The 13357-nt window shown below is 44.6% G+C and overlaps 1 protein-coding gene across 1 annotated transcript in view; it reads right to left on the bottom strand.

Annotated features, from left to right (window-relative positions):
• The window catches only part of ELAPOR1 (endosome-lysosome associated apoptosis and autophagy regulator 1), a 514464-nt gene that overhangs the window by 96834 nt on the left and 404273 nt on the right, over positions 1-13357 (bottom strand). The window contains exon 14 of the mRNA XM_083173204.1: positions 1328-1582. Coding sequence (XP_083029330.1) covers positions 1328-1582 — 255 coding nt within the window. The remainder of the gene's footprint in view (positions 1-1327; positions 1583-13357) is intronic.

Raw genomic sequence — 13357 nt, 5'->3', positions numbered from 1 at the left:
ATGTCAGGGCCTGTATCCTACAGTATACAGCATAATGTGAATGGCATCACAGCAATAGGCACGCCTATGGGAATGTCCAGCATTTCATGGACATTCCCATGGTAATCACCCGGTGACAGCTGCATACCCACTTTCTCCTGAATGTAACCTGAGAGAAACCTTAGATGTGCGTGTGCCTTTCACATCATTTGATGGTCGGTGACCATCAAATTATGTGGGTGTTCCTCCTGGCCTGATAATGGATATTTATGTTAAACATCCATTCGCAGCCCTTGCGAACAAGCATGGTGTGCGAGGGGGGGACCAGGCATTTGCAGGCTGGTGTCTGGTGGACTCGTCCTTATCAACCAGAATAAGGGCCATTGGACCTTGATGAAGACTCAGGAAGAGTTAATTTGCGTTGGTCAGCTAAATGGAGCCCCTGAAAAAGTCGACACGGAGAGTGCCTGAGTATTGGGAAGCCTGGTTGGGTGATTTCCCCCGGGACAAATCACATGCACAAACAGAACTGCCACGACAGTTCCACCTGCTCTGGTAATGCTTAAAGTGCGACCATATGGGATTACTTCTACTGTCTTGCTATACATGTGCAATACATGATAGTTTTTTTATGTTTCTTTACATGTGTTTTTATGAGTGGCTGGATTTATATGCAATACGTACCAGCTATTATGTGTTTTTAATGTGAATTTTTGTGAATGTGATTAAAAACTACTGTACAGTACTTCACTATATACGATTCTCCTCTATTCCTGCACATGGTATAACATCTAACGCTGTTAGAGGGAAAAACTGATACATCTGAACTACAAACGCCTGATAAATTATGTATTGAATTTTTGTGTGCATCTTGCATATTATTATTATTATTATATTATTATTCATACAATGTTATTATGATATTATTATTCACACAAAATGAGATCCAGCAGAGGTCCGCCTAGCTCAGAGTGGTCCACCGAAAGAGTTGATTGTAGGTATGCAAAAAAACAAACTAGTTTCTGTGCATGCACTGTATGGAAAAAAAATGCTAAACATTTATGAGGAGATATCTATGTGACTCAGATGTAATGCAGACATTATCTATGGAATCCCCTTTGTCTAATGAGGCCTTCACATTTAGCGATTTAGAGGCAGTGTTCTCACCGGAGAACACTCGCCCTGACAGATCACTTAGCACACAGTGCTGACACATCACTGTGTGCTAAGCAATCTTGCTGTCTGTTCTGAGTGATCTAGCATCTGGGCCCCTTAACACAAAAGCAAAAAATATATAATTTATGTATTACTTATCAAACGTTAATAAGTTACATTCCACTGTACTTACATAGTTGCTCTTTGTTCCTAGGCCACATGGAGTACAATTTTCTACATCAAATGGTAACTGTGATTGAAGGTAAGTATTCACTGGGCAGGAAGTGCACCTGCTTGTTTTCTTGTCAATGTAGTGTCCAGGAGGGCAGGAGACACACTGAGAATCTGTGCCCATTGCACATGGCTGGCACCATGATGCTACTCCATTCTTAACATTGGTAACATTAATTGAATAAATTGTTGCAATATCTCCTGTGTATTTGCGTCCCTAGTTTAGAAAAAAAAGGAGGCAACATAATATACAAGAAGAACTTAATGTAACATACAAATAACACTATACATTTTTTGGGGTATTTTTCTCATTTAATATTTATATTATGGAATCAAAATAGATTTATGCAGTAATGATGAAAAAAAAAACCTCTTAAATATCAAATAAAAAAACAGGTATTATGGCTACATAATTATTTGTCTCCCTAGGTTATATTTGTTAAGAACATTTTTATCTGAAATTTCTTTCAGTCATTGTATTATTATTATTTTCAACACTTGTGTCTAGCCCAATCTTTTTTGAATCACGGCACCCCAGAGTATCAGAATTTTTCCACGGCACCCATAGGCCCCCCAAAAATATATATATAAAATTATGTAGATTGTGTTTATTTGTGCTTCTTAGGTTCAGTTATGTGTTAAAGGGCAGGATTTGCTTCTGATTGTACACACATTTTATGACTGGCAGCCACCAGCACTGTTTTTGTCCATAAATAATTGATCATAAATAATTTGAAGTGGTCCTAGACCCCCAACCCATGGCACCCCTGCAAGTGTCCTGAGGCACTGGTATAGCCAGAATATACTGTTGCACTAGTTGTATATATATTTGACAACATCTTTGTAAAATTTTTTAAATAAATGTGGTTTCAATAATAAGTTGAAAGTCACAATCTCAAATATTCTGTTTCAACATATTGTTAACTATAAAAAATCTTAATTAGTGATTATGCCTGCTTACTTTATTCAGGGCCGGATTTACAATGGGCCTGATGGAGCTACAGCTCCAGACCCACTCTCCCGTGTCGCTAGCCCCCAGGGAACCGGAGATACCGCCGGGAAACTGGAACGTTTTCCCTATAGGATAACATGGGACCCGCTAATTCCGACCCCCACCTAGTTCTGATGGCTGCCAGTTACCAAAATGATTAGGTGATGGCCACAACCCCTATTATTGCACATAATAGGCCCTTGATCATTTTCAGCTCCAGGCCCATTTAGACCTTAATCTGGCACTGACTTTATTTGCTATAGTTGCTAATCAGATACTTTTGTTTCTAGGAATTTATGAGAGGCTGAAATTAATAAAACTGTGCTGTGTTAATATATGTAAAAGAGCCGATGAATGATAATCCCAGACGTGATGTAACTAGTCCCATCAATCTTGTCCAAATTTTTTGTCAGATCACAGTAGATATAAAAGATTAATTCAACCCAAAATTAGACCTCAATTACAATGCTTTTGTTTATTTTTATAGCAGTTTTGAATTTAAATATATGAATACTAGAGGATGAAAAATATAAAAAAAATTCTGGGAAATGTCATAAAAATAAGTCCAACCTAAAATTTATGCCTATAAAATTCATATTACAACCCTAGGATGTAGCAATCAGTTTAATCCAGAAGGAATTACTGACAATGCTTCTGCTGATATACCCCCTGACAAAAACCACAGCAATACATGGAGAAATATAGTATGTGCAAGCTTGATTATATTGGGCTTTTCCAGATCTCAGAGGTTTAATAATATCAGGTATCTGCTGTTATTCCACAGTTTTGATCGCAAAAGCAGTCCCTGTAGAAATCTATGTGGCTGTTTATCTGAAGGAATTACAAAGCTCTGAAATATGAAGCATTCTAAAACTTATCCCTGGTAGCTAACAGCATGTCCAGATAATGGTAAGCACTGCAATGCAATCGTGCTCATGCCCAGCTCCTGACTAAATGGTTTGTGAGTGTTTCACACACAGTCCCTGCCCCTCCACCTATATTTTTATGCATTTATGCATGCAGGCAATCTTTAGAATATAATTTTGCACACTGAGTGAGAAATAACACTAAATAATAATATCAGATAATACAGACATATTGTTTGCATACATCAGTAAATATAGGACTAAGCCCCCAGGCCTTACGACAAGGTGTCTCTGTGTCACTGGGGATCCCTAATACTAGGTATGGGTCAGGGGAGCGGGACCCCATCATGTCAGCCACTGCAGGGCAGCACACAAGTGAAAATTAGTAAGGGTAAATAAGAAGCACATAAGTGCTATGTACATGAGAAGTGTGATTAAAATAATGCAAAAATATATACAATGTGATAGGGAAAAACATAAGTGTTAATAAGGTGTTAGGGTGTGCCAACCTGAAGCATCCCAGCCACACCAACACAGGGGGTACCTAACTCACAAACACACCCCTTAAACAATGACAAATATGTATGGGACTAATAGCCCAGTGCAAGGCCACATGATAATGGATTCTACAGCATCTAAGAGCCAGCATACCTGGATATTCTTCTAGCTTCTCTAATGGCACACTGGAGTCAACAATCCCTTCTAATGCTGACCCAGACATATTTGTAATTATTTAAGGGGTGGGTTTGGGAGTGCGGTGCCCCCTGAGTTGGTGTGGCTGGGCTGCTTAGTGTTGACATAACACACAGGTCAATTTCCCCTCCACTAGGGGAGGAACATAGATGTAAGAGGTTATTCTGGTTGCCTCGCAAGGCTGTGAATTTTGCAGCCTTGCGAGTCAACCAGATGCCGCATGGCAGCCCCCCTCCCGGATGCCGTGGCCCCCCACATGGCTGCCAATGGATGTTTTGTACAAACATACATTCACAGCTTTGGGTTGGGGTGGAGAAATCATTCGATGGTTGGCAACCATCGAATGATTTCCAGCGCACTCACAGATCTGAGAGACTTCTGTGGTGTCTTAGATCTGCGGGCGTCCTGTGCGGGAAGTGAGTGGGCAGGTGGCGTCAGCTGCCCACCCCTGGCTAGGCATCCCATGGGCGAATAAGCTGGCCCACCACCACACTGGCCCCCACTGTTGTGTGCGAGCATCCGGCGAATAATATATTCCCCAGCTGCACATGCGTATAAATTACTGTGCATGCGCAATTGCTAAAAATCCCATTCAAATATGTGCAGGGGACCAATTTATTTAGAATCACTCCCGTAGTGCCCCATACACATGTGAAAAATGTCACCGTGTATGTCCACCAGGGGCGGATTGGCCATTAATTTCACTGGGAAGTGGATAGTGAGGCCTAAAGATGCAGGTCGTGTCTAACACAATTCTGACAGGCCCCTTATTACATATTTGATAGCTCAGCCTCAGTGGCAGGTGGCAGCCCATGCCCCCACCACCTCTGACTGCATAGAGAGTCCCTGTGGTCTCGGCTGCCTCTTCTCCTCTGTGTACATAAATTCACCAAAGCCCCCCTGTGTGGCCCCGTCAAGATCCGTCAAGGGGCGCTGCTATGTGTGCTGTATAATCTGTAGACACTATTGATGCTTTAGTATTGCCGGTCACCAACATCTCTAAGTATAGTGATGTATGTCACCTACTGTTATGTTGGCTCCACCCATTATTGATTTTTTTTCCCTACCTACATGAGGCCACTTCCAGAAAATTTCCAGGGCCAGTTTTAGTCCCCAATCCGCCCCTGATGTCCACAATAACTGCTGGGTGTCAGGTTGTCAGATAAAATATTTGCCCAGCATAACAAAAGCACAAGAGATAAACAAGAGGCATGTGGCATTGCAATGGGTTACCATGACTCCCTAAAGTCACTCGTCTGTGCTGTGTGCACATTGTGCATTTTCTACATAAAATGTAATCAGAATCAACTTTATTGGCCATGTATACTTGCGTACAGTGTACTAGGAATTTGATTTGGATTGCTGTGCAACAGCCAGTTAGGTACAATTAAACAGTGACAGATATACAAACACATACAGGTATATGCAGTGGTGTAAGCTAGGTGCCACGGTGGCACCTGGAGCGAGGGCATGTTTCGTGCCCCAAATGATTTGTAGTAGGCGGGGCTCTTGCGCAGCAAAAGGGATGTGTGGTCTAACATTGCACATTTTAGCGAACTTTATAATACCCATTACACATAAAGCCACATGCCATAATGCCAATTACACATAAGGCTACACATGATGCCCATTACATACTATATAACAAACCGTAATGCCTATTACATACAATATAACAAACCATAATGCCCATTACACATTTGACACATAATTGCCACTTACCTACATGCTCATTGCTAGGAACTTCATGCTCAATGACAAGGGGCTTTATGCTTGATGCCAAGGGGGACTGAAATTGTCTTGTTGCCAAGGGGGACCAAAATAGCTCGTTGCCGAGGGGGACCAAAATAGCTTGTTGCCAAGGGGACTGAATCCTGCTGCAGCCCGCTCCCCTGCCCGCCTGCTGCTATTTTCAATTCAAGTCTCCCGCTGGACCGCTAGCCAATAGGCGCTCGCAGTCCAGCAGCCACCAATGCTGCTTCTGATTGGCTGCTGAACCACGAGCGCCTGTTGGCTAACGGTCCAGTGGGGAACTTCAATTGAAAATAGCGGTGGACTGCCAGGCACAGCAGGGAGCGGGTGAGCCAGTGGCAGAGTTTGTGGTGCACGGCTCCAGCACCCTGTGATCTTTCGGTGCCCTGAGCTCCCGGCTCTGCCAGGCTCCACCCTCACTATGACCCTGGGTATACGCTAGATGTACCCTGGAGAATATAGACACAGGAAACACATACCCTCTAAGCTGCACAGCACCTAGGCAGCCATCAGCTGCGCCATTGGTCATTGCAGTAGCCAGGTAGGTAATAATACAAGCAGGGGCAGTACAGTTATCACACAGGGAACACTGGGGCACCTGCAGGCTGGAAATCCCATGCATGGCCAGGGGGGATCCTACCGGCCTCTGGGTGTCATGCTCGGGCCAGGTGGCCAATGCACCATCTGTCCTGGCAAGGGGGAGGGTGTGTGGGGGGGGGGTTTGCCGAGTGTGCTGGTTCCTTTCACCACGTCCTGACCTGACCTGTGCCGGTCCCTCCACTGAAGGTGATCAATGGTGCTTCCGGGGGTGTAGGATGGTGCTGCCGGGGGCTGCAGTGCTGCCAGCCTCCAGCCAGGTGTCACTGTGTCCTGCACTCGGCACTCCTCACTTCCAAGCCTTCTCCTCTCCGCACGGCACTTCGATGCTTGCTTCCCAGCCCACCTCCCTGCGCTCCCCTCCTATGCATTCCCCCTCTCCTCCTCCACCACAGCCACTGTGCTCCGGAGGCCGGGGGTTATGGAGCTCTGTGGATGGCTGATCGGAGCTAATCATGATCCTATGGAAATTATTATTATAAGTGTTCGCAAAGTACAAACAGTATGTTATCAGTGTCAGTTTTACTAGTTTCAAATCTCTGTCTGCATGGTGTACACTTTGACAAGGTGTGATCTTGCTATTACAGTGACGGAGGCCTTGCTCTGGCCAGAGACATAAAATGGCTATCAAAGTGCCTTCCTGACATAAAACCTATTTGGGGTGATGAGGGGATCAAGAATCTTCCAAAAATAATGTCTGACTAGTGATCAAAGGAATGTCTTGCTCAGCGTGAAGAGTGGGTGCTACTCAAATTTTATTTCCCAGCAAGAGATGCTGCTGGCAGCTCATTTTAAAAGGGAGAAGCATAATGCTAGAAGTGAGTCTCTAGTTAGTTGGATTCCTATGAGGCCTAAACCGCACAGTAAGATTTAGGCTTTCTGACTTTACTTCTTTTATTTGTCCTAACTGTACATCTTGTGAATTTACCTGTTTTCTTTTTCTTTTGTTTTCAAAACATTCTAAAAATGTATCAGCAGTATCTGTCACGTGCAGCCGTGGCAGTACAGGGTGGACACGCTATTCACCCATCCCTGCCTGCCACCGGCTGTCATGTGTCCATCTGGTCCCAGGTGGCAGGCAGGGAGCGACAGGGGTGCGGGCATGAGAGGCAGCGTGAGGTGCTGGGTCAGGCTGCATGGAGACAGACTGACACTAGGCGGCACTGGGAGGCTGGCACCACCATTTTAGTTATGGGTAAAAGGGTGATTGAGCCAGGTCAGAGTCTTTCCTGTTTCCCTGCCCTGTCAGCCAACGGCAGCAACCCTCTAGGTATATAGGGGATCTGTCTAGGCTAATCAGGGTCAGTGCAAAACGTCTTCAGAACAGTGCAGTTCCTCTGGGAAGACTTCAGGCCATTCTAATGCCTGTAGCTTTCTCTCAGCTCAGCCAGTCTGTTGTCCATTGCAGCCTGCTTAGCCTAAACCCAGTCCTTTCTTCCTGGTCCGGTCTAACTGGTACCTTCTGGATTCCATAAGTACCTCCTGGTCCCGGTCTAACTTCCAGGTCCAGCTCCAGTCATTCACAGTCTTTCAGTTCTTCAAATATTGGATCCAATTATCTTGTCCTCATTCCCATTCTTCTTTCTGGATACAACTACCCAAGTTTGCATCATCGTCCTTTATCATCTTCAAGCCATCTTCAGTGCATATCCATCATCCTCAGTCCCAGTAATCAAGCACCCCAGATTCCAGAGATGGAAGGGGAAAAAAGGCAAGCAAAAAGGAGAAAAAAGAGGGGAAACAAGGAAAGGAAAAGGCAATCAGGGGCACGGATGGCAATGCCTGTATGTAGGGTTACCACCTTTGCGTTGAGAGATTCCCGGACAGTGGCCCACCCCTTGATACACCCACAGCCCACCCACTGACCTGCCCCCAGCCCCGCCCTTTGAACCGCCTTATGTTGATTTTTTTTAACCTTTGCTTCAATTTCATTCTTGATTTTGCATACCATAATGCCAGTTACATGTTACATCACACACAGTAATGCCCATTACACGTTATGCCACACACCGTGATGCCTATTACATGTTATGCCATACACTGCAACGAACATTAAATGTTATGCCAGGACTCAACAAGTTTTTTGTAAAGGAGGGTCAATATGGACAGTGCGCGCCGTACATTTTTTTTCAACATAATGCCGATTACACGTCACACACCCATTACATAGTATACAACATGCCATAATATACCACATGCTACTGTATAATGCCCATTACATGTTATGCCACACACCTTGATGCCCATTACACATTATGCTTATTACTCAGTAGCTGACCCGCCCGGCGTTGCCTGGGAAAACCTTGGGGTTTTTTTATTTCCAAAATTGCTGAAAAATGTCATCTTACAGTATGCTGTGCCAAAGACCTAAGATTGTAATTTGTTATAGATTCCACCATAATGTTAGAATGTGTTTGCATTGATACTCAATGACGGCAATGAAATCAGGTGTGGTGTTGTTGTTTGAAACACAACGCTCCTGAGTTGATAACTTGTATGTGTTGATGAATTCCACATCCACTCCTGAGATTTAGCACCTACTGTATGACATATCCTCCAACATCTGAGGGTCAGAAATCGGTACAAAATCAGAAAGGGACGTGGCCACACCTCCATTTCTATACTTTCAATGGTACAGTTTCAAGGGTGTGTAATTACAGGCGCTGAGTTCGTGGGGACCGGGTGGGCGTTACTTACAGCACCATAATTATTTAAAAATTCACTGCTCCCTGCCACTGCCACTCTCCTCACCGAACCTGCCTGCAGCAGTCTCTGAGGTCTGGGGATCTGTAAAGCACATGCACCGTGCATCTCTACCAAACAGTGGGGCAGCCCCTGAGTGTGGGAGCAGGTCCGTGGGCCTGGCCACATGATGTCATGACGCGATGCACGCTACCCGCACCACTGTAATGCACAACTGGGAATGGGTGCAATGGGCCAAATTCTTCCCTACACCCGCCGGGCCAATACACTGATCCAGCCATCACAATCATCAATGGGTGCATTGATAAGGTTTGAGTGTAAGAAGTTGAAGAATAAGACTGAGAAAAAGAATTGCCATGTTACAAAGTGTACAATTTACTCAATAAATCGTGAAAAAAAATGTAAGTGAAAATCCCATCAATTGAGGGCCCCCTGTAGGTGTAACAAACACCAATTATGCCCACAAAATCCATACCCCCACCTATAGATTTGTTTCACAATCCACCCCATCCAAACAATTATCAGTTTGAATCAGAACTTTTTTTTTATCCTACTTTCATTTCTTGATTGTACTTCTATGTACACATATTTTTTTCATGATTTATTGAGTAAATTGTACACTATAACGTGACAAATCTTCATCTCAGTCTGATTCTTCATCTTCTCACACTCATAACATTCAAAGAAATGCATGCAGCGCTCATGCACATCGACCAAACATTATCTATGAACCAATAGAGTCTGGGAAACCCTTAAGGCAGAGCAGTGCCTGATATCCAACTGACTAACAGGGTGAGTGCAGTGTACCCACTTTGTATTGATCAATGGGTCCATTGGCCAGGACAAAGATTTCTCAGTGCAACTGGCTGGGAAGTGCAGTGACAGGCTGGAGGACTGGAGAGACGGATATGGGGAACAAAGTAGAAACGGTACATTAGGTACAGTATTTATTTGCCGGTACAGACTGTTAAATAAATGGCAAATTATTTTTTATGTGTTCTGTGTGTTTGTGTGCGTTGTACTGTTTTTGTGTGTGTGTGTTGTAGTGTATGTGGTTGTGTGTGTTGTATTGTATATATCTGTCCATGTGTGTGAGGTGTGCTATGTATATACAGTATGTGTGTGTTGTGTCTTTGTGTATCTGTGCAATGTTTAAGTGTGTGTTTTGTGTGTGTTGTACTGTTTTTTGGGTGTGTGTGGTGAATGTGAGTGTGTGTTGTGCTGTTAGAGGTATGTTATGTGTGTGTGTTGTGTGTATCTGCCCTATGTGTAAGTGTGTAAGGTGTGCTATGTATAAATCTGTTTGTGTGTAGTGTGCTGTGTGTATCTGTGCAATGTTTAAGTGTGTGTGTTCTGTGTTTTACTGTTTTTGGGTGTGTGTTGTAGTGAATGTGGGTGTGTGTTGTACTGTGAGTGGTGTGTTATGTGTGTGTGTTGTGTGTATCTGGCGAATGTGAGGTGTGCTACGTATATATGTGTGTGCAGTGTGCTGTGCGTATCCTGGCAATGTTTAAGTGTGTGCGTTCTGTGTGTTTGTTGTACTGTTTTTGGGTGTGTGTTGTAGTGTGTATGGATTTGTATTGTACTGCATGTGGTGTGTTGTGTGTGTGTATCTGTCCAATGTGTAAGTGTGTGAGGTGTTCTATGTATAAATGTGTGTGTTGTGTGCTATGTGTGCGTATGTGGTGTACTGTGTGTGTGTGCGTGTACAATGTGTACGTGTGTGTGTTATGTGTGGTCTAAGTATATCCTCAATTATTTCCTAATTGTTTAAAGCCTTCACCATAATGTTAGAATGTGTCATTCATACTCAATGGCAGCAATGAAATCAGGTGTGGAGTTGTTCCTTCGTCAACGGTTTCCCAGATCGTCGGTCTTTTTCCCAGAACATCAATGAAGGAAAATAAACTTGGTGTTTTTTAAATTTCTAAGTGAAATTTCCAAAAAACGGCTTCGAGGTGCACACCACCGGGTCCAGAGGTATCTTGTTGCTGAATTTGGTGTCTCTGAGTGCCACGGTGTGTCCGCAATGCGACGGACACGCACACACGCACACATACTCTTCAATTTATTATATAGATTATGGCAGGAGTAAAAAAAAATTCTAAAATAGGGACAACATGGACACCGTAATGCAGATTACACATCACACACCCATTACATAGTATACCACATGCCATAATTCCCATTACATGTTATGCCACACACTGTAATGCCCATTACACAGTATGCCACGCACTGTAATGCCCATTATATATAATACCACATGCCGTATATAGCCTATTACATATAAGTGCTTCTATAGGCTGCGGGGTGGGTGTGTATGGAAAAGAGTTATAGGCTGTGGGGTGTGTGTATGGAAAAGGGTTATAGGTGCAGGGTGTGTGGTTCGGGATATAGGCTGCGGGGTGAATGTGTGTGTGGTTAGGGTTATAGGCTGTGCGGTGTGTGTATGGTTAGAGCTATAGGCTGCAGGGTGTGTGTTTATGGAAAAGAGTTATAGGCTGTGGGGTGTGTGTGTGTGTGTGTGTATGGTTAGGGTTATAGGCTGCGGGGTGTTTGTGTAGTTAGGGATATAGGCTGTGGGGTGTGTGTGTGGTTAGGTTAAAGGCTGTGGGGTGTGCTTGTGTGTGTATGGATAGGGTTATAGGCTGCGGGGTGTGTGTCTAACTTCCTAGCCAGAGGATACTTCCCAATCGAACTTAAAAAAGCAAAACACAAAGCGCTGATGACCACAAACATCAAGTTGGATGCTAATGCTGAGACCCCCAAAGAATCAAAAATAATGGTCTTTCCCACCACGTATACCACAGCAAGCAACTGCATTTCAAAAACGCTACCAAACGCTTATGGCCGATAATTAACACAGATTCTACAATCAAACCTCTCCTCAAATCAAGAGTAATGATGGCCCACAGAAGAGGTAAAAACCTCAAAGACTGGTTGGTGCACAACGACATCGCAGAAGCCAGTGCACCTTCGGAGAGTCATTTCTTAAGCAGACAACCTGGCTGCTATAAGTGCATCGGCTGCACAACGTGCAGGTACATGGAAGCAGGACGATTTGTGTACCATCCCACTCAGGCAAAAAGATCCCGATTAAACATGTACTGAACTGTCTGAGCAAATACGTCGTATATGCGATCCACTGCCCCTGCAGCCTCATTTACATAGGCAAGACTACCTGCAGATTCAGAACTCGAGTGGCCCAACACAGAATGGCAATCAGACATGCCATCGAAGGAAAAGAATGTGACCAACCGGTTGCCAAACACTTTAAGGAAAAGTGACATCCTCTAGCCACGCTGTCCTACAAAATCATTGACCACATACCAAGCAACAAAAGAGGGGGTAACAGAGAAAAAACTGCTCCAATTAGAAGCCCAGTGGATTCACAGGATGAACACAGTGTCTCCCAAGGGCTTGAATGAACATTTATCGTTAGCCTGTTTTCTCTAATCTCATATTCAGGTCCTAATGTGATATGGGAAGCACCAAGATGCCATCAGTTAAATTAACCATACAGGCATTACCATTCGTGCACCTGATTGCCTTTTCCTTTCCTTTCCTTGTTTCCCCTCTTTTTTGCTTGCCATGTTTCCCCTTCCATCTCTCCCTTTTCTTCTCTCATGTGCTCCTTACACATCTTTCAGCACTATGGCCCTTATTCTGATCTGTGCGGCCGGAGCCGCATACGTTGCTCCGGCCGCACAAACCAATCCCCGCCTACAAGACGGATCGCCACGGCCGTCCGTACGCGGACGGCTGGCGATCCGCATGAAAATGGTGGGGCGTACGCCTCCACCATGGTGGGAGCTGCCCCCTGCATTCGATGGTCGACGACCATCGAAGGCAGGGCCGCACGCTCCACCAGCTCACGCAAGCTTAGACCACACGGACAATCGTCCGTGTGAAAGCTTGTATGGGGGCGGAGAGCTGACATCCGGCGATGTCAGCTTTCCGCCCCCATCACTGGCGTCATAGCCTCATTACCATGCATACGCCCCGCGTTTGCATGGGAACGCCCATGAAACGCGGGGCGTATGCATAGGGAAATGAGGGTATTAAGCCCCTCACGCCCCTATACGCCCCCTTTGCGGCGTATAAAATTTTTGTGCGGCGATTTCGCCTGCACATGCGCAGAGTGACCTCTGCGCATGTGCAGAGTGAAAACATCGGCGGTACGGCCGCACGCGGGCCGTACCGCCGAGATCAGAATAAGGGCCTATGCCATGCTCACATTACAACTTTCATAACAAAAAATTCTTTTTTGTTTCATCAGTTTTTCACACCCAATTTTTCGTAGTTTTTGCACTTTTTCGCACTACACTCCATAGCACATCTCAGGTACAATCTACCATGACATATATAGTCCATGCACACTTCTAGT

Source organism: Crinia signifera, chromosome 2, assembly GCF_055691185.1.
Source record: "Crinia signifera chromosome 2, ASM5569118v1, whole genome shotgun sequence".
In the NCBI taxonomy this organism is placed as follows: domain Eukaryota; kingdom Metazoa; phylum Chordata; class Amphibia; order Anura; family Myobatrachidae; genus Crinia; species Crinia signifera.
The sequence above is the reverse complement of the archived record's forward strand: the minus strand, read 5'-3'. Positions and strand labels throughout refer to the sequence as shown.